General features: G+C 29.1%; 2 protein-coding genes across 5 annotated transcripts; one reads left to right on the top strand and one right to left on the bottom strand.

Annotated features, from left to right (window-relative positions):
- On the top strand, positions 1–22,416 carry LOC115234785 (exostosin-3). Of its 3 annotated transcripts, XM_029806138.1 has the most exons (28): positions 1–260; positions 1,240–1,368; positions 1,737–1,904; positions 2,637–2,797; positions 2,941–3,104; positions 3,195–3,527; positions 3,720–3,989; positions 4,070–4,381; positions 4,513–4,669; positions 4,752–4,939; positions 5,101–5,255; positions 5,365–5,582; positions 5,684–5,918; positions 6,208–6,458; positions 8,465–8,691; positions 9,254–9,708; positions 9,893–10,061; positions 12,074–12,312; positions 12,689–12,757; positions 18,169–18,709; positions 18,813–19,654; positions 19,729–19,944; positions 20,021–20,231; positions 20,308–20,564; positions 20,662–20,789; positions 20,863–21,139; positions 21,328–21,432; positions 21,514–22,416. In XM_029806138.1, exons 1-28 carry the CDS (start codon positions 99–101, stop codon positions 21,616–21,618), a joined length of 6,744 nt encoding a protein of 2,247 aa, XP_029661998.1. In that variant the 5' UTR covers positions 1–98; the 3' UTR covers positions 21,619–22,416. The 3 variants fall into 3 exon arrangements, with proteins under 3 accessions (XP_029661998.1, XP_029661989.1, XP_029661980.1); XM_029806129.1 differs by lacking the exons at positions 1–260; positions 1,240–1,368; positions 1,737–1,904; ... (14 more) ...; positions 12,074–12,312; positions 12,689–12,757 and adding exons at positions 16,788–17,486; positions 17,585–17,633; positions 17,860–18,091; XM_029806120.1 differs by lacking the exons at positions 1–260; positions 1,240–1,368; positions 1,737–1,904; ... (14 more) ...; positions 12,074–12,312; positions 12,689–12,757 and adding exons at positions 16,788–17,633; positions 17,860–18,091.
- On the bottom strand, positions 13,248–16,710 carry LOC115234817 (DCN1-like protein 1). 2 transcript variants are annotated; one of them, XM_029806164.1, is made up of 5 exons: positions 16,554–16,710; positions 15,862–16,075; positions 15,593–15,761; positions 15,301–15,514; positions 13,248–15,201 (listed from the first exon to the last, which is right to left on the bottom strand). In XM_029806164.1, the coding sequence occupies exons 1-5, from the start codon at positions 16,680–16,682 to the stop codon at positions 15,037–15,039; spliced, it is 891 nt and encodes a 296-aa protein (XP_029662024.1). In that variant the 5' UTR covers positions 16,683–16,710; the 3' UTR covers positions 13,248–15,036. The 2 variants fall into 2 exon arrangements, with proteins under 2 accessions (XP_029662024.1, XP_029662031.1); XM_029806171.1 differs by lacking the exon at positions 16,554–16,710 and adding an exon at positions 16,254–16,534.
- Positions 22,417–26,618: the final 4,202 nt, after the last annotated feature.

Raw genomic sequence — 26,618 nt, 5'->3', positions numbered from 1 at the left:
GCAGATCCCGTTTTTTGATTGATATATAAGGCCGTGGCACAGTACAAAGGAAACATCCCGAGTGTGGTTTTTCCGATAGTCACGGTGGCATTCGAAATATGGCAGGCGTCATTGATTGTAACTTTCCTATTTGGGGCCTGCTGCCTAAGAAAGAGACGGGTGTCACTCAATTCCTAACTAAATATCCCGAATACGATGGTCGGGGCGTCGTCATCGCGATCTTTGACTCGGGGGTGGACCCCGGGGCCCCGGGTATGCAGGTGAGCGCGGGGATGAATATCCAGCGGCATTTGGTTATTGTGTATGTCGACACGCCTCTCCGTACAAAAAACTCCACAAAGCGTTACGTTCTTATAATATTCTTTTCGGACTGTTCTCTTATTCTCGAAATGTGACAATTCGCAAAAATAACTGTATTTCGTCTAACAAATAACTCGACTTCCTCGTACTTTCTTAATTTGAAGTGTTTCTGTGTATCTTGTGAATTGTCTCTCCTTGAAAGATAAAAGTCATGCTATTTATTTTCTTTATATATGATGATTTTTTTGTATTATACTAGTGTATGGAGAGGGGGGGGGGGGAAGTTTTGTCAGCAGGTTGCTACATTTTATTTTTTTATGCTAATATTTTATCTTAAAGTCTTTAACAACGATTATAAGCTCACGTTATAAAATATTATAATTATTCTTATATTATATTATATCATAACATAATATTTTATTGCATATATTATTCGTTGTTTAACAAAAAATTCTGTGAAGTTATATTATTACATTTATTATATATATTTTTTATATTTGGAAATCTTTGTTAAATTTATATCTTTATAAGGATATAGAGCTTCTTAGATATATACACATACATGATTTTAATTATCTTGAATATACAAGATGTTAAAAGAAGGATTTACATTAAAAGTATAAAAAATTGCTTCTGACAGAACTGATTTTTTTTTTTTTATCTCTTTATTAAGTTTTATTAAGCTACTTTTTTTACTTAACTTATAGTATATATCTGTCCTAAAATCTTAAATTCTTTCTTTAATGTCTTGTATGTATATATATATTGCAAGCTTTTGGTAAATTGTTTTACAAAAAGCTTAAATTTTTTATAAAAAAATTTTATAAGATAGCCTTTTTGTGTGTGTAAAGAGATTAATTTACAAGAAGCTTGTAAACACATATATATATATAAAATAGTCATTATTACTTGTAAATATAATTTGGGACTTATTGTTAGATAACTTCAGATGGAAAACCAAAAATTATCGAAAGATTCGACTGTAGTGGAGCAGGAGATGTAGATACTAGCAAAGTTGTTCAAGCACCAGATGGCTATATAATTGGCTTGACTGGTCGTAAATTAAAGGTAGGTTTGTGAAACATTCCACTGCATATTAAGAGATATTATGTCACAAAAAAAATTTTGTTGCATGTTCTCTGCTTTTAATATGACTGTTGGATATATAGTAAATGATTAATTTACAGTTTAATGCTGGTTATATATAAATAGCAATTATGAATAAAGTTATTTACTTAAAAGTAAAATTCTTATAGACAAAAAAAAACGTATAAAAATTATAATTTATATGTTATAATTAATATTTATGTGAAGAATGCTTTAAAAATAGTTATGAATAAATTACACAAGATATATACATTTTTATTTTTAATGTAAGGTAGCAGTATTTTAAGGTAGCAATTTTTATATTTAAATTTTTAATGTTTTATATTTAGGTTCCATCTAAGTGGAATAATCCCACTGGAGAATATCATATTGGTTTAAAAAATTTGTATTCATTATATCCTACTAAATTAAAGGAAAGAATAGTGGCAGAACGTAAGAAGCGTCTTTGGGATGATGGTCATAAAACAGCGCTTGCAGAAGCTTCGAGACAATTACAAGTATGATACATGAATATAATAATAGAATTTTTTATATATAAGATATTAGTAATTTGTCTGAAACTATTTCTCTCATTCTTTCTGATATCTTAAATTAAAATTATTAGAATCTTTTGTAGTTTTCTTTGCAATATAAGTATAAAACTATTTTTTTGTGTAATGATCTTATTTGATGAATGTAACTATAATATTGCTGACATCACAATAATTACTGGAAATCAGTGAAAACATGTCTGGGTGCATTATAATTAGAGTTTTAGTCCATGTGATCCAAAGATAGGAGTATTGTGAGCATGTCAGATCATGCAATTAAATCAGGTCGCTATTTCACAACACGCCACAGTGATCCGTATCTAATGCTATATTTGTATTTGGCAGATTGATCTATTGTAAAGACATTGATTCATTACATAATATCAACTTAAGCAAAGCATTATATTAATACTATATGTACCATTCTTATTAACCTGGTTAATTTTTTTATGCCATGTTATGTATATGTTATTAAAATTACTGATATTTAAAGATACAAAATAGTGTAAGTGTATAGAGAAAATATACACAGAAAATATTAAAAAATATAAGAATTTAAAGATCTTGTATTGTTGTTATAAAATGGTACATATTATTTGATACAGTATTATGTATTATTTAATTTGTTTTAAAATAATTAGTCAATTATTTATGAACAATTAATGATATTATTCCACTTTAAATAATTTTAATGCACAGGAATTTGAAAGCAAGAATCCACAGTTGTCGACTTTAGAAGAAAAACTACAAAAAGAAGAGCTTGAAGCTAGAATTGAAATATTGAATAACATTGAAAAAAAATATTGTGATGTAGGACCTACTTATGATTGTGTTGTTTTCCATGACGGTAACATTTGGAGGTAATCATATTACAAGAGTATATAATAATATTAATATATATGTGTATCTATTTAAAATATAAGTTAGTTCCATTACATTTTCTCGTTTAATTTAATGTCTATCTAAAGCCTATCTCTTTTAATTTAATGTCTTTCTCATGCAGGGCATGTATCGACACGTCTGAAGAAGGTAATCTGGAAGATGGCGTTTTTCTCGGTGAATATTCTGTTACAAAAGATTTTGATCCTCTTACTGAAGAAGACCAATTAAACGTTAGTATTAATATCCATGATGAGGGAAATACATTAGAAATTGTCAGCTTATGTTGTAAGTATAATAGGAGAAATTGTGTTGAAATCTTATAATATTTAGTGTGAATTTTTCTGTAGAGTTTCTTTTGATTGAATCTTATTACAGCAAGTCATGGGACACATGTAGCATCAATTGCGGCTGCGTATTTTCCTGATAACCCAGAATTGAATGGAGTGGCACCAGGAGCCCAGATTATATCACTGACAGTCGGTGACGGACGTATCGGTACAATGGAAACTGGAACTGCCGTAGTACGGGCAATGATCCATATAATGCAGCGTAAAGAGAAGGTTCATGTGATAAACATGAGTTATGGAGAACACGCTCACTGGTCAAATACTGGTAGAATAGGAGAACTGATGAATGAAGTTATTGACGAATATGGTGTAGTTTGGGTTGCATCTGCTGGCAATCTTGGACCGGCTTTGTGTACCATTGGTAAATATATATATATATATAATTCTATAATTAACTTTTTGTATTTTTATTTTTTGGCATCAACTTAATTACTTAATACGATTTATATTACTGTTACAAATACGAGATATATTTATATAGAGTTAATTTCTTTAATGCGCAATATGATCCTTGATATCTTCATGTATCCAAATACTTCTAAAAAAAATATAGGAACTCCACCAGACATCAGTTCAAACAGTATTATTAGCGTTGGTGCTTATGTATCACCTGATATGATGGTAGCTGAATATTCTTTAAGAGAAAAGATGCCAGGCATGCCATATACTTGGTCATCCCGCGGCCCTATGATAGATGGAGGTGCCGGTGTAACAGTATGCGCGCCAGGAGGTGCTATTACCAGCGTTCCAAACTTTACACTTAGGAAAAGTCAACTTATGAATGGCACAAGTATGGCAAGCCCGCATGTAACCGGCGCTGTTGGTACGTATTGAAATTCTTTCCAATTAACATTAAAATAGACCCATAATTACACAAATATTCTTATATTATCTTTTTTTTAGCGGTTCTTATATCAGGTCTTCTCGCCAAAGGTTGTCCGTATTCTCCTTACAGTATAAAAAGGGCTCTTGAAAATACCGCTCTTTATATATCCAACTTAGATCAGTTCGCACAAGGGTCCGGCCTGTTACAAGTTGAACGCGCGTTTGATAATCTCGTTTCGTACAGCGATGCCCCCGAAAGAGACATTCGATTTACCATCAATTGCGGAGTCAATAATTCTAAAGGCATTCATATGAGAACAGGTGTTATCGATCGTTCAAAGGATTATGCAATTACAGTCGAACCAGTATTCATAAATAGTGAAAATATAGGTATATATATTTCATAAGATAATGTTCTATCTTTTCTTTTTTTTTTTTTTTTTTATAAGTTTGATGTGAAACATCTTTAGAATCAGTCATATATAGAATGGTATAATACATGTTTATATATCGTTTTGCAGAACCATCGCGCAAAATTGACTTTAATCTAAAGCTAACACTTGTGTGCGATGCTTCATGGGTCCAATTTCCAACACATCTGGATTTAATGCATATGCCTCGCTCCTTCGCTATTAGAGTTGAAGCATCCAATTTACCAGAAGGTGTTCATGCCACTAGGTAGATATGTATTTTATATTGCTATTAAAAGTATTCTGAAATAATGTGTTGCGAGAGAGTTTGAATTTGTAAATATTTTTAGTGTACGAGCATATGACGTTACTAATATCGCGAAAGGACCAGTATTCCAAATTCCGGTGACTGTCGTCCAACCAATGACATTACCGAAAACTGTGCTTCTTCCTGACTTAACGTATACGAACGTTTTGTTCAAACCCAACACAATTCAGCGTCATTTTATTCTTGTTCCAGAAGATGCTACTTGGGCAGGTAAGATATATGAAAAGACACATTTATATATAGCTGTTTTGTTATATAATACAACTTAGATATTACAATAATATATAAAAATAATTATATTAAGTAGTTATATAAATAATGTTAAATAATTATAGAGTTATATTATTTATATTATATTTTTATTTGCTTAGTTCTTAGATTAAAAAGCGCAGAAAAGGATAAGACTGGTAGATTTGTGCTCCATACTGTTCAATTAAAACCTCGCATGGCCTGCAAAACCCTTGAAGTTAACAAAATAATCAGTGTTACATCTCAATCAGAAACTATTCAACCATTTGCTGTCCAAGTATGAAAAAATTTTATTAAAAATACATACAAATTTATTGGAAATAACTAATCTTAGTTTTATATAAAATTTTCTAATTTATATATTTATGATCTTTTTTTTTCCTTAGGGTGGATTAATTCTAGAAGTAGTTATTGCAAAATATTGGGCAAATTTGGGCGACATGCTTATCGATTATTCCATAGAATTTCATGGGATTCATATGATAAATGGTAACCTTACGATGTTATCTGGGGATGGAATAAATCGCCTTGAATTACGTAGCTCTCTTAGAAACGAAGAAGTTGTACCAAATATTTCTCTAAAGACATCTGTGCAGGTCTTAAAGTATGTCTTAATTAAAAGTTACATATTTTCATGCCCCTATTTATTTCTACGCTAATAATTATGAGGTACATTTGACCATGCCACATTTGAACATTATATAGGCCTAATGAATCGAAAATTGCTCCTTTACGAGCACGTGATATTATTCCACCGTCACGACAAATATACGAATTGCAACTAACGTACACATTCCACTCGGCAAAAGCGACTGAAGTTACACCAAATGCTGCATTGCTTAGTGATTTGTTGTATGAGAATGAATATGAGAGTCAAATGTGGATGATTTATGATAGCAACAAACAACTAATAAGTTGCGGAGATGCATATCCATCTAAAGTGAGTATTTTAATTCAAATTCCAAAATATTTATGTAAAAGTATGATAAAAAATATAATATATTTAATTTATCGCTATATGATCGTACATTAATCTTTTTTAGAAATACAGTTGATATATATAAAATAAAAAATTTAAAAATGGGATGGATTTAAATATGTAATAGAGAAAATATATTTAAGAATGTATAATATTTACAAAACAATAATTTTATGAATTTCTAGAATACATGGAGTTTGATCACCCACAATTCCATTAAACACACGAAAATAATATTAATCTGTTACAGTATACAATCCAAAAACTAGAAAAAGGAGACTACACTTTGAAAATGCATACACGTCATGAAAAGAAAGATTTATTGGAAAGATTAACAGATATGCCATTACTCCTAAGTCAAAAACTTAGTACACCAATTAATTTGGATATTTATGCCAATCAATCACAAGCTATTATTGGTGGAAAAAAGATGGTTGCTGCATTTATTCCACTTGGTCATATTCTTCCTTTGTATATTGCTCCATTGTCCAACGAAAGCAAGTAAGTATCTATAATATATGTACAACTTCTTTTTTTTCACAATACTTTTATATGTACAAAATTTGGTATTTTTAAGGAATTTGATGTTTCTTAAATTTATTCTTGCAATCACAATAATAAATATACTCGAATATTAATTGTTCGTTTAAAAAAAAAAGACAAAAAACTGACATACCAAATCATTTACAAAGAAAATTTTAAAGTTTAAACTAAAATCCCAGGTTAAGTTAGATAGTTACTCAAGTTTTTTCACTGCAAAAACTAATTTTGAAATCACTGACATAGATTATTAAAATTAATTATTTTTTACCAAAATTTCAATTTAAATTTTTATTTCTTTTACTTTGTTAACTGTACACACAATGTATCCATGTTATACATTATACATATAATTCATAATATTAAAATACATGTTAGAAATATATCATTTATTGATCTGTTGTCAAAATAATTTATTATTTTATCACTTATTTCACATACATTCACAAATTGTATGCTTAAGATATTATAAGCAAAATTACATGTTTTTTGTATATAAAAATAGTCCTGATAATTTTTTATATGAGTTTAATGCTAATATCGTATTATAGTAGTATGCTTTGATTGTAAAGTATTGTGTGATTTTTATAGTTAGAAATTTTTGGTTTTTCTTAGAATGCCGATCTAAAAATATTTGAATAATAAAAGTTATATTTTTTATCGCATTTCTTACATAAATTTATATATATATAAGACGTCTCTAAATTTGAATCGCAAAATTTACTATATGCATTTTCTTTAACTAATCTGGAGTCGAGTTTTTTTATTTTTGGTAAAGTTTTGATCAGTGAAGCTATCTTTACATAACTTCTTAATTTTTAAGATTAAATAATTTCTTGCATTCAACATTAAACAATAGAGCAAAATCAAATTAAAATTTTGCCAAAACTTACTTAAAATGAAAGAATACGATGTTTTATATTATTATTAAATTTTTTAAAGTTTAATCCGCAAAATTTTTTAGATTTTTAGAGATTAATTTATAGAAGATTAATATATAGAAATATTGAAATATATATAATATATATATATTATTTGGTGCTAAAGAGAGAGTGCTACTAAGATAATTTTCTTTTTTTTTTATCTTACATTGCAGCACTGAAAACAAGTGAGTCTATAATACAATTTTTATATACATTTTGCATTTGTGAAATTGCTTTAAATAAATATAAGGACACTCGCTGCAAAATTTGCACACTTATACGCTTTGACACATTTTTAAATGCATGCTGATAATGTCTGTCTTTAATCAAGATATTGTATACAAGATACACAATATCAAGATATTATTTATTGCCAGACAAGGATGATAATTTCTAGGAACACAGGCAAATATTTATTTAATTTAATTTCTTTTCTGTTTCTTTGTTTTTATACATAATTTTTAATTTGTATACACTACATATCTAAATAATACACATAGATTAAATTTCGATAAAAGAAATTTGCCTATGTATTACTCAATAATATATGCTTTTGTTTTCACTGCTATTTTCAATTAAAACTCGGCATATTGTTCCTTTGTTCACAAATTTTAGAGAACTTTATAGATATTCTCATCTGTATATTTCTATAGTCCTCTTTTCAAGTTCTATCATTCAATTACTGGCGAATATTTTATTCCACAAGAAATTATTTAATTTTTCTCACATATACTTAGCTTTTGGATTATATGTCAATTTGTACATTAGCGTAATTCATACACTAATGAAAAAATGTATTATTTCTCTGCAGGAATATAATATTCTGTCGCATATATATATAACAACTATTGTTGCATTCTTTTTATGCTAGATTTACTTTTTTCTTCTGTTTGGCTTCAGCATGTAATGTAGATTGAAAAAGAAAAAATGATATAACTGAGCTGCAATATTTACTATCAAAATAATTTCAGTTTATATATAAAATAATTTCGATTTATTGAAATTACACATTTTAATAAATATTTTTCTTTTCTTTTTGCAAAGAGTATCGAAATATGCTACCCCTGGTAGTTATCTTCAAGGTACATTGACTTTCTCTAAAGATGAAATTGGAAAGAAGGTGGATAGTCACATATTCAAATATATCATATCTGAACCTGCCAAGAAAAATAGTAGTCCTGCTACTAAAACAGAGAAGGAGAAAACTACAAAGTGGGATGAATATCAAGAAGCAATAAGAGATCTAAAGTGCAATTATCTTGCAAAATTTGGTAATCTAATATTTATATATACTTATAGATGTTTTTAGATATACACAATAGATTTATAGTCATTTATAGAGTAATTCACATTAGTATTATTATATAAATATTTTGTGTCTTCTTTTTTCCGGTTTATATTCTACCAATAGCACCATCTATAAGTAAGTTGGGTTATGAGTTTAAAATTTATGTATATTATGATTTGTTTTCCTCTTTTCCATATTATTATCTCTCCTTATAAGAATACATGTGTATTTTAAAGCATGTATTTGCAATTGTTACATGTATCTATCATTTTTTATGTATATTTATATGTTAAATAACGTACATCCATAATTACAATTTTTATTCTATTACTCATTACTCCATACTTGCCAATAGCATATATAATCTGTTTGTAAATTTTGTCTTTTCTTATTGTTAATGTAATATAGATATATACATACATTTATATAAACATTTATGGTCTCTTATGTATATAACATTTGTTACATATTAATCGAAAATCTATTTTTGAAAAATGATATTGACGAATTTTCTTTGTTTGGTTTTTTTTTTTTTGGTGTAACAGAACCCGGCGAACATGCCAATTCGCTATACGGGGAATTAAAAGGTATCTTTTCGGATCATTTACCCGTTCACACTGCCATGTTGACATCTTTGGATTCTCCTGAAGCACGGCGACATGTACCGCACGACGATCTTTCCGAAAACGCTATTGCATTAGCTAATCAAATAGTAACAGTCGCTGACTCTGTGATTACAAATATCGATCAAGATAAGTTATTAGCGTATTACGGATTGAAGAATGATCAACGTCCTGACGCGGCTAAAATCAAGATAACCATGGAAAAGCAAAAGAACAGTTTGATCGAGGGATTAGTGAAGAAAGGTTGCGCATTGGCACGATTATACATACATGGAACAAAGACTGGGGAGGGAGATCGATCTTTTCAACATTTACTCGAAAGTGTTACGCATCACTGGCAAGAAGTACAGAAATTTGCTGAACCTACTGATAGTAAGGTAAAAGTTATTTTATTATTGTCTTTTAAATTATCTTTTAAAATTGGAGTTTTTTTATATGTTAGAAGAATACACATTTGCACAGGAATGTAAAGTCAAAATATTTAATTGAATAAACACATTAATTAATCTGTAAATATATTGTAAAATGTAACAAAGAAGATTTATTTTTACATTTTTCTAGGTCATTATTTTATCTTTATGGCACGCACACATTAATAATCATTATGGGCGTTACTTAAAATTATTGACGCGTTATTATGAGGAGAAACCATTGAAGGAAATTGATGAAAAGTGCATTGAAATTGCAAAGGTTCTGGGATGGAAACATTGGTCACGTCTCCTCACCTCAAGTATACCAACACGTTACCCAACCACATATAGATCATTTTGATCATTGGTGAGTACTATTTACTTTAGTATGATCTCGAATTTTTAAAATGTATGATAATAAATATCTACAAAAATGTACTCGTTTACCGTTATATGTTTTAAAGTATCTATATATATTCATTTGTTTAATTTAGAAAAAATCTAATTGAGTGTTTGCTACATGATATGATGTAATATCAAATATATAAACATGTTATCTTATTACTTTCAGATTTTATGAACCCAATGTGTTACGGTGTGATAAGGTGAAAAGAATTATAAAAATCGTTTCCAATGCATCTTTGTAATAACAGTGCTGTCGTTTGTGTCAGGTGTAATATACATTTAGAGAGAAATATAAATTTATTCATAATAAACTAATCATTTAGAAGATTAATTGCACACAGTACTAAACTCATAAAATAAATTATGTGATTTGCTTCATGAAAACTGGAATAATTTTATCGAAAATAATTTTATTAAAATTTACGAAAAACAAATATAATATAAGCAATAACAATGTAAAATGTGTTTTTTTTTTCTTATTCATGGGAATTAGTATATTGTTAGTATTATAAAGGAAAAACTAATTAAAGGTTTTTTAAATTTGAGTTAGTATCCAATTTAAAACACTATCTTTTATCATTGCATTTTACAAAAGATACTATATATCTCATTAATGTCATTGTATTAATTTAAAATTTTGATTTTTTTGCTAACTTTTTTACAGTTATTATAAAATATTCGTTTCTATTATCACACAACATGTCTTATTTAATTTATCTCATCAACAGTCGAATGTTTGTGTGGTACCTCATTTAAATCATATTTTTATTTTTACAGTAAATTATATGTATATATATAAATATATCTTTTTGTGTTTTTATATCCACAGAATTTAATTTATTCTATTGATGTATTATTTCGAAAATACAAGTTGTATTGAATAGCCACTTATTTCTTGAATAGACTATTTGTTAGTTTCATCATTTGTAAAATGATACATTATTTCTCAATGTATAGATTTTACATCTTACTTAGGAAAAAAAGTGTTCTATATAAAGGAAACTGCACATATTAAAAAAAGATATTTTGTGCACATACATATATACATTCATTGCTTTTTAAACACTGAAAAAATCGCTCATTTTTTACACAATTCTATAATAGTGAAATCTACATCAAATTTTAAAAATCATTATTTTTAAAATATTAAAATGATTAATGTATATATCATTGCAATTAAATAAGAATATGACAAAAATGAAATTAATAAAATGTGTTTATTATTTGATAAATATATAATGAATATTAAAAAATATTTTGAAAATTACTTTTGATGAAAATATTTTCTGGAAGAAGGCGAAATTTAAAATACTATATTGTTGAAAAACTGTCTTATTCTTATCAATTGTGCAGAGATCTAAGAAATATTAAACAAGTTTTTTTGTTTAAATGTCATTGATTATTACTTACAAACATTTTCTCTTTAGGATCATATTGTGTACTAAATCGATTGATTCGATTGCTACAAAGTAATTGCTTAGCTTGTATCTATTGTGAATGCAGCATCTTTAATATTCAATTATTTTATCCTAGACACAATCACACACATACACACATAAAACGTACTATTGTACAAAATTTTGACATTCAGAATGTCTTAATATTTTCAAACTTTTTTGGGATGGAAATATAAAATTTGCAAAAAAGATGTATTTGATAACAAAATTAATAAGTAATGGGAGACATATGGAATAATATATAGAAATACTCTTGTAATTATGAATTTACCACCACTATTTAGCTGTCACTTCCCAACATATGTCAAAGACTGTTCTCACGAAATAGATGTGTTGTGGTATCACTCCGATTTTACGCAAAGCCGTTATCCACCAGGACAAGAAAGTAATTACGCATAATTTTATCTATATCAGATATTTTAATATTGAGTATATATATCTATTTTTTGATGTACTGAACAATCCTTTAGTAAGCGAAGCTTGTACACTGATATGTTTGCTTGTGGCCGTACGAATATCAAGAGAACATTTATCGATTCACGATATAGAAAACTGTCCGAGATTGAATATTATTGTAGCAGAAGCGATGATAGAGGGTAATGCGATTCATGCATGGCTTATTAAGGAAAGACTTATATCGCATCCATATTTAAGTACTGAGGAAGCTCTGAAATATGGGGGCAAAAGCCTAAACATATTAAAAGAATGGGTACGATACGTGTCAGTAATATTCAAAACAAATTATACATATAATCCATTCCTATCTAAGCAAGTAGAATTTTCATGAGTATATCTTTTTTACGCTTATTAGATAATATGTGTAATAATTTTGTCGCAGAAATTTAATGTCTTTCACGAGGAAATAGGAATAAGCTTGTACAAAAATATAAATACATTTCTATATGAATGGTATAAAATTCCAAAATCTCATACTTTATTTATGCTGCTCATCACATGCGGACGCACTATATTATTCATATTTCAAGAAATTACCTATAAGGTAAGTAATTCAGCCGAGAGAAAAAATATATATGAATATATATGTATATGTGTGTATGTATTATATAGAATAATTTTATCCATAGGTAACGTTGTTTGATTCACACAGTCACATCACTGCTAGTAATTCAAATCGCGGATTAGTCATTGCTCAGGTAAGCACAGATAAATTTAAAAGAAAAAAGTTTATTTGTGAAATATATATCAGAGAAAGAGCAACTTAACACTATAAGCAATACAACATAAATAACGAAAGTTTCTCTTCCGCTAATAATTGTGAAAATATATGATACAGACAACTATTGATAGATTGGAATCACTATGCAACTGGTATACTGAGGAAGTATTAAAGAATTGTTACAATACACAAGCTAATAAGTATGAATTAGCTTTTTTATATTCCTATAATGCAGAATGCAGTGGTCATAATCATAGAGCTTTATGCGAATGTCAACAATTCTGTAAAATATAATTTAAATATATAATCATAATTATAAATTTCTATAACTGAATACTGAGGTATTTTATTACCTTATTTTATTGCCGATATCATATAGATATAAACTTAAATATAAATAAAAAACTGTTATCTTTTTAAATAATATATAAGTAATACATATACAATATACATGAAATATAATTGTATATACTTAGTAGAACATTTTATTTAAACACATATATAAGTAATATACACGATGTGTATTTAGCAGCAGTTTTTAAACAGACAAACTGAATGTATAGATTAAGACCGATATATTTATTTACATTATGTACAATTTACTTTCTCTCTGTTTCTCTTCTAAGGCTGATAAAACGCTTTATTGTTACACAATGCTGAAACTAATAAAATAATCTGATTTATTTTGGAGAATATCATTTTAAATAACAGTTTTTAAATGGATACCATATATATCCTTTTTTGAACAAGTTTAGCATTGCGCAAACGTACCCCTGGCGATATGTAACAACTACATATTAATTAGTTTACGCTATCTCATTGAGATTTGCTTTCCTCGTCTATTTCACATTATGCTTATAAAATATAATCAAAAACGTGTGGACAATACAATTTTACTCGAAAGTTTCGTTTTCGTGGCTTTGTAATATTATATAAGAGTCGCTACAATATTTTGATTTCTTAACAGCTTAGTTTTCTCTCAATCTGTGATAGTAAATAATTTTTTACATTATGATATCTCTACAATCTGGATATATTTTGTGTAAATAAAAATCGCTATATTATTGAGGAAACAAATATATATATATATGGCTTTATATAGAACATTGTTATAAAGACAAATGTCTAATGTACAAAATAATGATGACAAATTTGTTAAGAGAATCAAATCTGTTTGTATAAAGAATACTATTACAAAATGTAATATTATATCGTACATTCATAAATAAAAATTATCTTCTGGTTTTATAGAAAAAATAATGTATTTTATCTAGAACAATTATGTCTCAGAAATATAATAATAAATAATTATCTAAAGTACAAAAAATAATTTTTTTTCTGTCTCTCTCTCTCTCTCTCTCTGTGTAATTAATTTGATTAATTATAAAAGATAAGTAGAATGCCGAAATAGAATAATGTTTCTAAAATACAGATTTCTTTCTCTTTTTTTATGCTCTTATGTACATTATTAATTGTTGTATAATAGAGTATCATAGAATTTATTTAATAACAATTTTCAACAACACAATTTCTAGAAATTACTATCTACACAAGAATGTATAGCCTAATTTAGCAATTTTGTTTCCAATTACCATATTATTTTAAAAGAATGCTTAAAAATTAAATATCTTTTTTCTTTTTAAGAACTGCTTGCAAGTACCAACAAATACATAAACATGTATCTGGCAGAGGTAATTGAGCAATTTTTTCCCATATTTTCATATGTAAATAAACATTTTATACATCATATTACTTTGTACAATATGATCAATTTCAAGGCAATGCTTATTTTCTCTCTTCAAAAAATAAATAAAAAATTACAATCAGATTATTTTACAATTATATGACAATTTTGTGGTACTCTATGTGTGGTTAATATAGAGGCTTGATATAAATTAAATTTATGATATAAGTAAATAACGTTATTCTTTTTAAGCGAACACTCAAAAGATATTTCACCTTTTTTGCATGTTTTAGCAAACAAAATAATATAATTAAACAATGTATTGTAAATATTGTTGAGAATGCATATTAGATGCTATATAATATATACTATGATTCTTTATATTGTGAATATTAATTTATCTGTAATTATTTACGAAAGAAAAGTAAGCTGATATTATATTACTGAAAAGAAATGTTATTTAATAAAATACTTGAAAAATATACGTTTCATAATCGCACAAATAAAGTTATCATTTGTATGAGTGATTTGGACGAGTGTTGCAAAAAAAAAAGAAAAAGAAGAAAAAAACGTTAGAGAGATTGACGAACTCGAGGTTGTGCCCATTCTACAAAATCATCAATTAGTACAGGCCAGGCACCCTCTTCGTCATAATTACTCATATCTGAATTGATCATAAGTGCAAAGTCTAATAGTAAGTTCCATGTATCTTTTGGAATTGATCTTTTGTGATGTTCCTAAAAGATATCAGTAATTATTTTAAAATAACTCTCTCTTATTTTCTCTTTGTACACAAAAAATAAATGTAAAAATAATATTCAGATATATGTGCTTACCTGTAAGAACTGACACCATAATTGAAGAAATTTGAATTTATCATCTAATACAATATTCCAATAAGCGATGGCCATGTCCAAATCTAAACCTTTCTGCCCTGTATTCTTTGCATAATTAAATGTGAAATGATAGAAATCCTTGAATTTTAGAGGATCCCTTAATTCATTTTCTAAACTACCTAAACGCGCTTTTAACTTATCTATACTATCCACACTGAAAAAGATAATTATGAAAATAATTATAATTTGGATTTAATGATTGTTATAAGTATACATCAAAATTGATATTTACCCCAAGTCTATCATGCCATTCATAAATTCCTCTTTAGTGAATTCACATTGTGTTTCGGCACGAAATTTCCACGCAATGATCAAAACTAATTTACTCTCAGGACTGAGATTTAAATCATCCAGAAATTTCATGATACCATCTGCCGTAATTTTATTGGGTTCACTTGGGTCTGTAAATATATAATTGATTATAATATTCTATTTTTTATAATATTAAATATAAATAATAAAATATAAAGTTGCAATCATATATCATACTTGCAATTTTACCTTGGTATTTGCTATATAATATTTCCAATTTCTTTTTGTCAACAGAATTTTTTGGTTCTTTATAATAAGCTTCTGGATTTTGGAAGTAATTGTCGCTTGCCAGATCAAGCTTCCAATCATTTTGAGCCAGACAATATATTGCAGTTTGCTCTCCAGTTTGTGTAAATGTTATAAATTTTTTCACTTTGTCTCTTTGTGAAAACTTTAATTTATGCTGTAATTTGAATGAAATAGAGTCATACTTTGAAAGCTCATTACTTACTTGATTATAAAAGTAATGTGCATATAAAGATGACAATATGAGTTCTACATTATATTATTATAATTAAACATTTCTAAATAATGTTTGTTATACTTATATTCAAAGAATTATATCAACATTCTGTAAATACCATCATGTAATATGATATATGTAAGAAGATTCAAGTTCCCATGACACATTCAAAGTACACTTTGGCATAATTTTATGTTGCCTCAAATAGTATTTTAATTCGACGTATTTTTGAAGAGGGGCAGAGAAAACAGGAAAAGCCCAAATGTCAAAATCATTAACATCATATACAAGAATAGGTTATTGTGGTAACATGAAAACGGTACGACGAAATCTCAGGGAGAAAACCGGATTTGATTAATTGACAATTTGATGTAAAGCGTAATACTCAATGTACAATCACGCCTCTTTAAAAGCTTACCATTTTTCGGCTAATTTTAGGCCCCCGAAAAAGCCAAAATATTATTCCCCTCGCACTACACTCGACGTGACATGCGCATGTCTGTGAAGGTCTCGAGAAATGCAAATACATCGAGTGGATGTAGTACATACATACATATAATAGTGGATGTAGTACATATATATATGCGCGGGATGCCACCAAACGTTACCGGAGCAAACCAGGACGGTATGATACGATATAGCGGGTTATTTAAGAGAGCGGTTGCGAAATCATACGGCAATATTATCTATTTTTATGTTTCTTTTTCTCAATATATATTGGATTAGCATATCCGAATAATTTCTTTTTTCGCTTTTTTTTTTCATATGTTTGGCTATATTTTAATCCATACTACTTCTTTTTTAAAGAAAAAAAAATTTGGTATTCTTAATCATTTCCAAGTGCATCTGCTCCCTTAAATCAGCTTGACACTGTGTGAAAGACATTTGCGATAAACTATATATTTACATCTACTAAGAAAAAATTCGTAGACAAAAAATCCTACGGGAGATTTACTCTCCAAGTTTTATATCGGAAGCGATATAATTCTCGTGAATCGAACAGTTTGTGCGCGTATCACGTATCAGGTGGTATCAAGCGATGACAGTGATCGAGGATCGAGATTTCGATTTGCACTTCGATAATTGTTGTTGATACACAAATAATTAAAACAATTATTATTTGTTCAGCACAGTGTGACACTTTTTCGCCATTTCCAATATGAATGGATTGCGATTTAAATCTATGGTTTTAATAACAATGAATTTTGTATAAAAAAAAACTGTAGACTACACCAAGCAGATAATATATATTACGTATATGAGAGAGTGTGAGTGAGAAACTTTGTCTCTCAGAACTACTTCGATATGTGACCGCGAGTAAGATGAGAATGGATATGTGATTCCGCTAACAGTAAGTGTTGTTCGTTGAAGTTGGACAAGAGCGAGATGTCGTAAGATTCGTCTCGATTCGCTTATCATGTTTATTTATCAAACCGTAATCCTGTTCAGTTTCGTTGTCGGAAAAGTGGCAGCGATTGGATCGTATAGGTTACTGATGGTACGTACACAATGATATATGTTAAACGATATCAACATAAAAAACGATTTTTCACAAGTATAACGCGATTATTGTTTCTTAAATCAAACTTTATGCAAAGACACGTAAACAACGTGACATAGTTTTTATATATATGAAATAAAAAGGAAAACTTCTTCGTTTTATTTCGTCAAGCTATTTAAATATTTATTAACGTGATCTCACAAATGTGTATTATTCTTTGCAGAAATTTGAAGAGATGTATCAAAGTGTCCAGCCATATAGATGAAGATACGTAATAATTTCATATAAATATGGCAGGAAATATTTATGAAGCACTCCCATTCTATCATCACTCTAATAGCACTGGCAGAGAAATATGTCAATGGTTGGCACATGTCAAACTGTCTAGAATAATAATTTTGACATCCATAGTTCTATTTATTGTGCCTTTATTTACACATTATTATTTATCCAAGGTATGTTAAAGAAGATGAAAGTGGAGGAGCTTTCAAGATTCCGTGATGCTTTATATTAATTATGAATTTATTTTTAGGTGGAATCTGATGCTCCAGATAGAGATATATATAGAACATTTTCAACTCTTGAAGCCTTTGAAGATTTTACATCTATGAAAGCATCACAATTGAAGATGCGAATAGAGGAAATGTTTCATATAAAAATTTCAGTGAGCAACGAATTGAGAGATTTAAGTGCTAAAAGACAAAGACTTCAAGGTGAAGTTAATAGTTTAACGCAAAAAATAGACGAATTAAAACAAGAATTATTACATCAACAAACAGATCTCAACAGATTAAAAATAAGCGTGGAACAAGCACAAGTAGCACAAAGAGAAGCAGTTGAAAGGAATACGCCGGAATTGGCACCTCCTAAGAGAATATTGATTAATAGTACTCCAATTATATTACTCAGTACAGATCCACGATCATGTAAAATGTATAATTGTTTTGATCATAGTCGATGTGCATTGACGAGTGGCTTTCCTGTGTACTTGTATGATCCAGATCAATTCTCGGTAGTTAATCCAGGATGGGATGTAGATGGTTTCTTAAAAACGACTATTAAACAAACATTAGGTATGTAATTAACATATATGAACAAGCTGTAATTAAAAATATTTTTATTTGGTAAAATATTTATTTATGCTAAATTATTTTATATAATATATTTATTATATAGGATACAATCCGCATCTTACTAGAAATCCGGCAGAGGCATGTATCTACATAGTTTTAGTTGGTGAAGCATTAAGCTCCCAACAAAAGAGTGATCAACGTTACAGCAATTCTTTAGATACAAAAAAACTCAACGCACTTCCCTATTGGGGGGGAGATGGTAGAAATCATATATTGTTAAATCTTGCAAGGAGAGATTTGTCTGCAGATTCTGGAAATATTTTTAGTAATCTGGATACCGGGAGAGCAATAGTAGTGCAATCAACATTTCATAGAAATCAGTTTCGCGATGGTTTTGATTTAATTGTTCCACCAATTCTGGGACCACCTGGTGGAGATGTTTGGCAAGAATGTGCACAAATGCTGCCTGCGAGAAGAAAATATTTGTTGTCCTTTCAGGGAGAAATGAGAACTTTTAAAGGCACTCCAATGACACATCAAATCGACGATTCAGACATAGATCTGGAAAAATCATTGGTCGATGATAATAATATAGACTCATTTATCATTCAACATTTGAAAGATATGAGCAATGGAATAACTTTGGATAAGTTTTATATTCAATTTGAATGTATACCAGCCTCTGTGGAAAGCAAACCTGTACAGACTCTTGATTGGTCGCTCTGTGGAACTGATTCGTCTAGACGAGCCATACTAAAAGAATCGACATTTGCATTGATTTTAGCTCCTAGCAATGTCACATTATTGACTACTTCGTCTATGCAAGCGAGATTATATGAAGCATTACGAGCCGGGTCAATACCAGTTATTCTCGGTGGTGATCAAATTTTGCTTAATTATAATGAAGTTATAACTTGGAGAAGAGCTGTTATCTTTTTACCTAAGGTAATTTTCATCATAACATTGCCAAATTTGATTTTGGTGATGTTGAATTAAAGTTGACAAAAATATTATTTTAGGCTAGAGTGACTGAAATGCATTTTTTACTGCGTGCTGTTCCTGACAACGATCTTCTGACTATGCGAAGACAAGGTAGATTAATATGGGAACGATTTATGAGTACCGCACAAAGTGTAATGGATACTACCATAGCGGTAGTCAGAGACAGACTCGGTATACCTCCGTTACCGGCACCTCAAACACCCAGTCCCAGTGTGTTTAACGAAAGCTTTGTGGTATGTATATCTTAATGTAACAAAATAAGAGAGATTTGATTATATATATATAATTCACGTTATCTGATTTTAAAAGCCTTTAAAGTCGGATACCATCATCGCTGAGCCTGAAGCTGAAGAGAGCTTAGGTCCTTTAGAACCGCCGTACCCATCTCCTGCTTTTAAGAGAAATTATACAACATTATTAATTCAAGGTCATGAAATTTGGAATGATTGGATGGATCCATTTAATTTGTATCCGCAATTACCTTTTGATACCATTCTTCCTAGTGATGCCAAATTTCTTGGTAAGATCACTATTTTTAAATGCTGTGTGTTATATAAATTTTATTAAACCATATTGTGTTTTCTGTATTCTCATAGGCTCAGAAGTTGGCTTTCGGCCTATTGGCAAAGGTGCTGGAGGTGCCGGAAAAGAGTTTAGTGAATCATTAGGAGGAAACTATCCAAGAGAACAGTTTACAATTGTAATATTAACATACGAAAGAGAACAAGTTCTTATAAATTCGCTAGCACGTCTTTATGGTTTGCCTTATTTGAACAAAGTACTGATAGTGTGGAATAGTCCAAAACCACCCGCGGAAGATCTCAAATGGCCTGACATCGGCGTTCCAATAAATGTAATATATAAGCGTAATTTATATATATACATATTATTCTGTAGAATATATCTCTCTAAAAATTACATAAAAATATCTTTTAAATATGTTTGAACAGGTCATAAAGGCTTCAAGAAACAGTTTGAATAATAGATTCCTTCCATTCGATGCAATTGAAACAGAAGCCGTCCTTTCTGTTGACGATGATGCTCACTTGAGGCATGATGAGATCATGTTTGGTTTCAGGTAAGTCGATTTTATGCACAGTTTTATTGATCAATGTAGATAATGTTTGATATCTATTACATGTGATTTACAGAGTATGGAGGGAACATCGAGATCGTATAGTTGGATTCCCTGGTCGCTTTCACGCATGGGACCAGAATTATCATAACGCTTGGAATTATAATTCTAATTATTCTTGCGAGTTATCCATGGTTTTAACCGGAGCTGCTTTCATACACAAATATTATACATATCTATATACATATTGGTTACCACAGTCAATAAGAGATAAAGTTGATGAATATATGAATTGTGAAGATATAGCTATGAATTTCTTAATATCTCATCTTACAAGGAAACCACCAGTTAAAGTAAGATATTATCTTTAATAATATTAAAGAGAATTATTTAATGCTACATTATTTTCTCTCTTTTTCTAATATCTTAAATCATATTTTAAATCTCTTAATTTAGATTTTACACAAATGTTACAATTTTTGTTTCTATTTATATTCTAATAATTAAACATTACAAATTTACATAATATCTATGCATTTAGGTAACATCACGTTGGACATTTAGATGTCCGGGTTGCCCAGTTTCGCTTTCAGAAGATGATACTCATTTTCAGGAGAGACATAAGTGTATTAATTTCTTCTCGCAGGTAAACAAAAAATTTTTAATTATTAATTATATAACTAAATTAAGACAATATAATGCACGTTATTCGATATGATGATCTTAGGTTTTCGGATATATGCCGCTATTGAATACGCAATATCGAGCAGATTCCATACTATTTAAGACACGAATACCACATGACAAGCAAAAATGTTTCAAATTTATATGAAGAGGAAACTTACGCGCGTGTATAGACTTTTGTGTAGGTATTGTAGAATAAGATTTATATGACTTTGATACAATTTTATGCAATTCTAAATTATTACAAAACATTTTACAAAATGTGTACAAAAAGTTCAAGAACATAATGAAGAGTTTAATTATATAATAGGGATTTTATCAAAAAAATGTCAATAAATAGATAAATTGTACAAATGATTAAAACATGAACAAATATTGAATGTATCTTACAAATAATTAGTGCAAGGTTCTCCTTATGTAATTGAATAGTGTCCAGTTTTTTTTATCTCTGCAAGATATTTAATGACAATGATTATAATGACGATCAAAATAATTTCATGACTAATATTATAGAGAAGATGATAAAATAATCTGCATTATTAATATATGTGAATACATAATTGTAAATGATTCTCTTTTTTTTTAGCTTATGTTCTTTATCTTTTTTAAGTGTAATAGTAATCAGTGTTGCAATCTGTGAAACATTTAATGCTCCAAAAAGACAGAAAATTTTGTAAATATGATCAGTGTATACTATATGAATATATATTATAATCTATAATATAGCATATTTTTTATTATGCCATATTGTATAATATAATATATAATTGAATTACTGCCGTAATTAGGAGCATATATAAGTACATAGTACATATATAACACACATTACATATACATACATATTATAAATATATTATAAATATAAATTGTGTGTATGATGATCAAAATAATGTATATATTTAAGATAAAATTAGAAAGATAACATAATGCTTTAACAACACTATATACATATATATATACACACACATACACATATATATATATATATATATAGTGTAATATTATATTTTATTTTATTTATTATTATTTTTATAGTTTTTTTACATTATGGTATTTTAAACATCACATAATACTTCTAAGAATATTAACAAAAATGAAATCTTTTTTGTAATATTTGCAAATGTGAAAGCATAGATCTATATGAGTTTATACATTTAATATTAAAATTGATTTTCTATATAATAATTTTTTATCTATTTGAAAAAGTTGTAAGGAGCAATTAGATTTCAAATATTTAAAAATATTTTTGCAAGTCGCGCGTTCTTCAGGTAAAAGTATAATTTGATAGATGTTAATTATAGAACTTGTACATATGGAATGCATTTTTTTATATAGGAGATAGATTGAATAACTTTTATCTTTTAACCATATAAGATTAATAATGAAATATATTTAATAAAGAATATTGCACAGAGTGTATAGGTAGTGATCAAATAATGTAAAAGTTTTGAAATCTAAAAAATTTCCTATATTCCTTTTTTATTTTTTGAAAAAATTATATTTCTTTGCTATTATAATAAATAGAAAATAATGTTTTTACGGCAAGTATTCATTTTTTTCACGCTATTAAAGGGCTCGAGACAAGAAATAGGAAACTTTTTTAAAAAATCATGACTTTTTTTGTAAGTCTGTATCTTTTTTGTATGTCTTATTTTTATTTTTTAGTATGGTATTTTTTATATTTCTTTCAAATTCTGTAAGTCTGTATTATTCATATTTTTGATATTCGTGATATGTTATAGTCTCATTCATTATTATGTATAATATTATGATCTGTTATATTATATGTTTTATATGTATGTAGGTAATATATTATTGATATGTGCCAAATTTTTATAATTTATGTATATAATACGCATAAACAAGTTACACATATAATTAATAAATTTTCTTAGATATTGTCAAAAAAAGTAAGTTTCCGATTATCTATCTATAATCTAAACATATTTTTTAAATTTATTTATTGATAAAATATAGTTTGGTAAATATTATAACATACAAGTAATTTTTTACTGTTTTTAAAGCTGGAACATTATTCATTATATTCTTTTGCAATTTTACCAGTGAATACAAGAACATTTGTCCAATGTAATTGTTATGTGTTCTTCATGTAAAGAATTTCATGTACAGTGATTATTATTGTAAAGAATTGTTCTATAACTATTCTATGTATTGTGTCATTTTATATTGTGGCATGCAAATTAGACGTGATCTTTTAATTGTTAAATATCGTGTGATAAAAGTATATTAGATACTTTTGTGTCTGTGGTAGATTCCTTGATCTGTTCATTCAATTTAGAAATAAGAATGTTTTTTTCCGTTAGAATCTAAAATAATTTATACGAGAATTACATTGATACTATAATTAATGTAAAAAGATTATATTCTATCATTTTTATTTAAATCAGATTTCTTTATCGATTGCTTATCATATTCTAAACACCGTTTAGACATTTCATAAATGAATCACAGGAAGAAAAATGTACTGTCATTTGGCATATAAATTAATGACTAATTATATAAATTAAAGAAGAAAAATAATACAAAATTACCATAGACGATAAAGAATCTACATCGCATTTTGTACGATTTAATTTATTTTATTTGTACGTTTTTCTCTAATCTGTTATGTTGTTCCAGCGTGTATGAAAGAGATATGCTCTGCATATATTAAAATGTGTTTTAACATTAATTGCCATTTTATATATAAACAAATTTCGTATTCTTTGTCGTCTTTCGTTCTGCAAGTAGTAAGTAAACACATGTATAAGACATGTCTGACGGGCAGTAGTAAGTGTCAACAGTAGCTACTCCGTGTATATAGTCAGACGCGCAGTGGTAATATGCCGTTATGCATGGCCAAATGCAGCACCGCAGGCTTTTATCGAGCGACTACATTAAAGTTATTTGTATACTCATCAACAATGACTCTGACATTAATTTACGTAATTATATTCACGATATACGTGAAAATACAACGTCACGATTGTAATAAAGCACGGAACAAATTCATAACTATGATTATAATGATGTCAGAAGGGACCAATTTCACACGGTTTTTTAAATTCGTTTTCCATAGTATAGGCAGATATACATAGATATACAATATAGATTACTTATCTAAATCGTTTTAATGAAATTTTAAAGTTTATTAACTTTGATATAATTTTAGAAAGAAAGATGTGTGCATTATTATTGTCACCGTCGGTTCCTCGATATTTTTGCGTTAAGTTTGTTTGTTTCATCGATAAAGAAAAGAGGAATTTTCGAAAATTGGGTGACCCCTAATATGCGAATGAATGCGCCACGTGACGTACCCGACTATACAAAACTTTAGCAATGTCGAAGGAATGGCGCGCACCCACCGTCAGAAGTTTCTACGATCTTGGAGAGTAATCACGATAAGGTGATTTACCGAGTATTTCACGTAGAATTATACGAACGAGTGTAGTAAGCATATACCGCGTTTACTCAGCGTATCCTAATTTCGTGCAAGCTATTTTCATGAACGCTGGTACATGATCAGAGAATCGTGAAATTTATATGCGTTTCGTACAACTGCGTAAATCAAATATTTAGAAGAGTTTGGAACACTATGAGTTTTTTTTCCGATGAGTCCTTTATACGCATAATTTTTTTGATTATAACGATAAGTTTATATATAATGAGGCAATATTGACGAGTTATAAAGATTAGAGAAAGATAGAAAGATGAATGTTTCTGATGTCGCAAATTTTATTTTACACTCTCGAAATGTACGAATCACTATACGATGTATGTACAGAATAGAGAATGAAATATCTGAGCATATTTTTCAAAAAACAAATTTGGAAAATAATTTTAAAGATTAGAGAAATCTTCCTTTTCCTAAAACATTAAAGTGATTTCTAACGTTTATAGCGGGCTGTTTCAAATACAGCGCCGTGTGATTGCGATCCTCTCGAAGTTGGCGCCAGATTGGTCCGTCCGTCGATCAATACGGTATTTTCCGCGACGTAAGTCTCGTCCCATTTGCCGATTGGTCAGGACGTACGCCGCAATCCGATTATTTATTAAGCTCGCGCGAAGGTACAATATTTGTCGGGCGTCTCGTTTGTCGCAAGTACGAGATGGCGATCGTGATCGACACGTACGACGTGTGATTATTATTGCATGAAACCCGAACAAATCTCTGCTCGAACAACAACCGTACTTTAAAGCGTCTTTCCACTTTCAATGATTCCTTTCTCTCCTCTTCAACATCGGTCGTCATCTGCACGAAACCAAAGTTCGTACACATGCCTGATGTATATAGGGTACTGTATATATGAATATCTTTTCTATTATATATTCTCTAAAAGATTTTAAAAATTTTTATTTACGAAAATATTATTAAGTCATTTAATTTCATAAACTTTTTAAACTTTTAATTGTATTAATTATCTTATTGATAAATTCGTAAATAAATGTTTTATTAAAATAAGTCTATTTTAAAGTTAAATAAAAAATGGAATTCTTCTATGCTTATGTTCTTACATATCGTTATATGTATATGCGACCGAAATCTTGAAAGTTTAGCGCGCGACAATTTTTAAATTTCAAAAACTATTGATGTAAGAAGCGATGCCGTCTTGATATCGAAACAATCATTATTCTTGATGTAACTTTTAATAGAAAATGCGCGCGCGAGTTTTGAGCCATCCCGTATACGGAAAGAGGGTTTGGAGGGGGAGGGAGAAAGAGGGGAAAGCAGCTCGGTTCGCGCAACTGCGGTTCCACACAAGTGCGATAAGACCACCCTTTCGATAGAGGTCTCTGAGCGAGAGATATATACGTCGTGGACTCCAAAGAACCGCTCGCGAGGAATGCGAGTTCGCGCCTCGATGTCGACGTGAGAATTCCGACAGGACGTCGATTTCGCGACCGGAAATTAACCTCGCTCGTCCCATTCCACGCGTTCGTCGTCGCAACGGGAGGGTTGCGAGAAGCGAGCAGGTGACGAGTGTGTAAAGCGCAGAGGAAAAAAGAAGAAAGCCAGCATCGGAGCCAGGTATATCGAGAGAAAGAGTGAGAGAGAGAGAGAAAGAGAGAGGGAGGGAGAGAAAGAGAGAGAGAGAGAAGCGCAAAGTTAGAAAGAGGGGGATGGCGGGATAACCCAACCTGAGAGGG

This window comes from Formica exsecta, unplaced genomic scaffold (genome assembly GCF_003651465.1).
Source record: "Formica exsecta isolate Colony F162 unplaced genomic scaffold, ASM365146v1 scaffold108, whole genome shotgun sequence".
In the NCBI taxonomy this organism is placed as follows: domain Eukaryota; kingdom Metazoa; phylum Arthropoda; class Insecta; order Hymenoptera; family Formicidae; genus Formica; species Formica exsecta.
Note: the sequence above shows the minus strand (reverse complement) of the source record. Positions and strands in the feature narration are given on the sequence as shown.

Coding starts and splice junctions, on each gene's coding strand:
- LOC115234785 (XM_029806138.1), top strand. CDS start 99: ATGGCAGGCGTCATTGATTGTAACTTTCCTATTTGGGGCCTGCTGCCT. Junction 3,105..3,194: donor AGAAATTGTCAGCTTATGTT/GTAAGTATAATA, acceptor ATCTTATTACAG/CAAGTCATGGGACACATGTA. Junction 3,990..4,069: donor GCATGTAACCGGCGCTGTTG/GTACGTATTGAA, acceptor TCTTTTTTTTAG/CGGTTCTTATATCAGGTCTT.
- LOC115234817 (XM_029806164.1), bottom strand. CDS start 16,682: ATGTACTACATCCACTCGATGTATTTGCATTTCTCGAGACCTTCACAG. Junction 16,076..16,553: donor CTAAAATTAGCCGAAAAATG/GTAAGCTTTTAA, acceptor TTCAAATTACAG/CATAAATTAAAGTTTTCACA. Junction 15,515..15,592: donor AATGGCATGATAGACTTGGG/GTAAATATCAAT, acceptor TATCTTTTTCAG/TGTGGATAGTATAGATAAGT.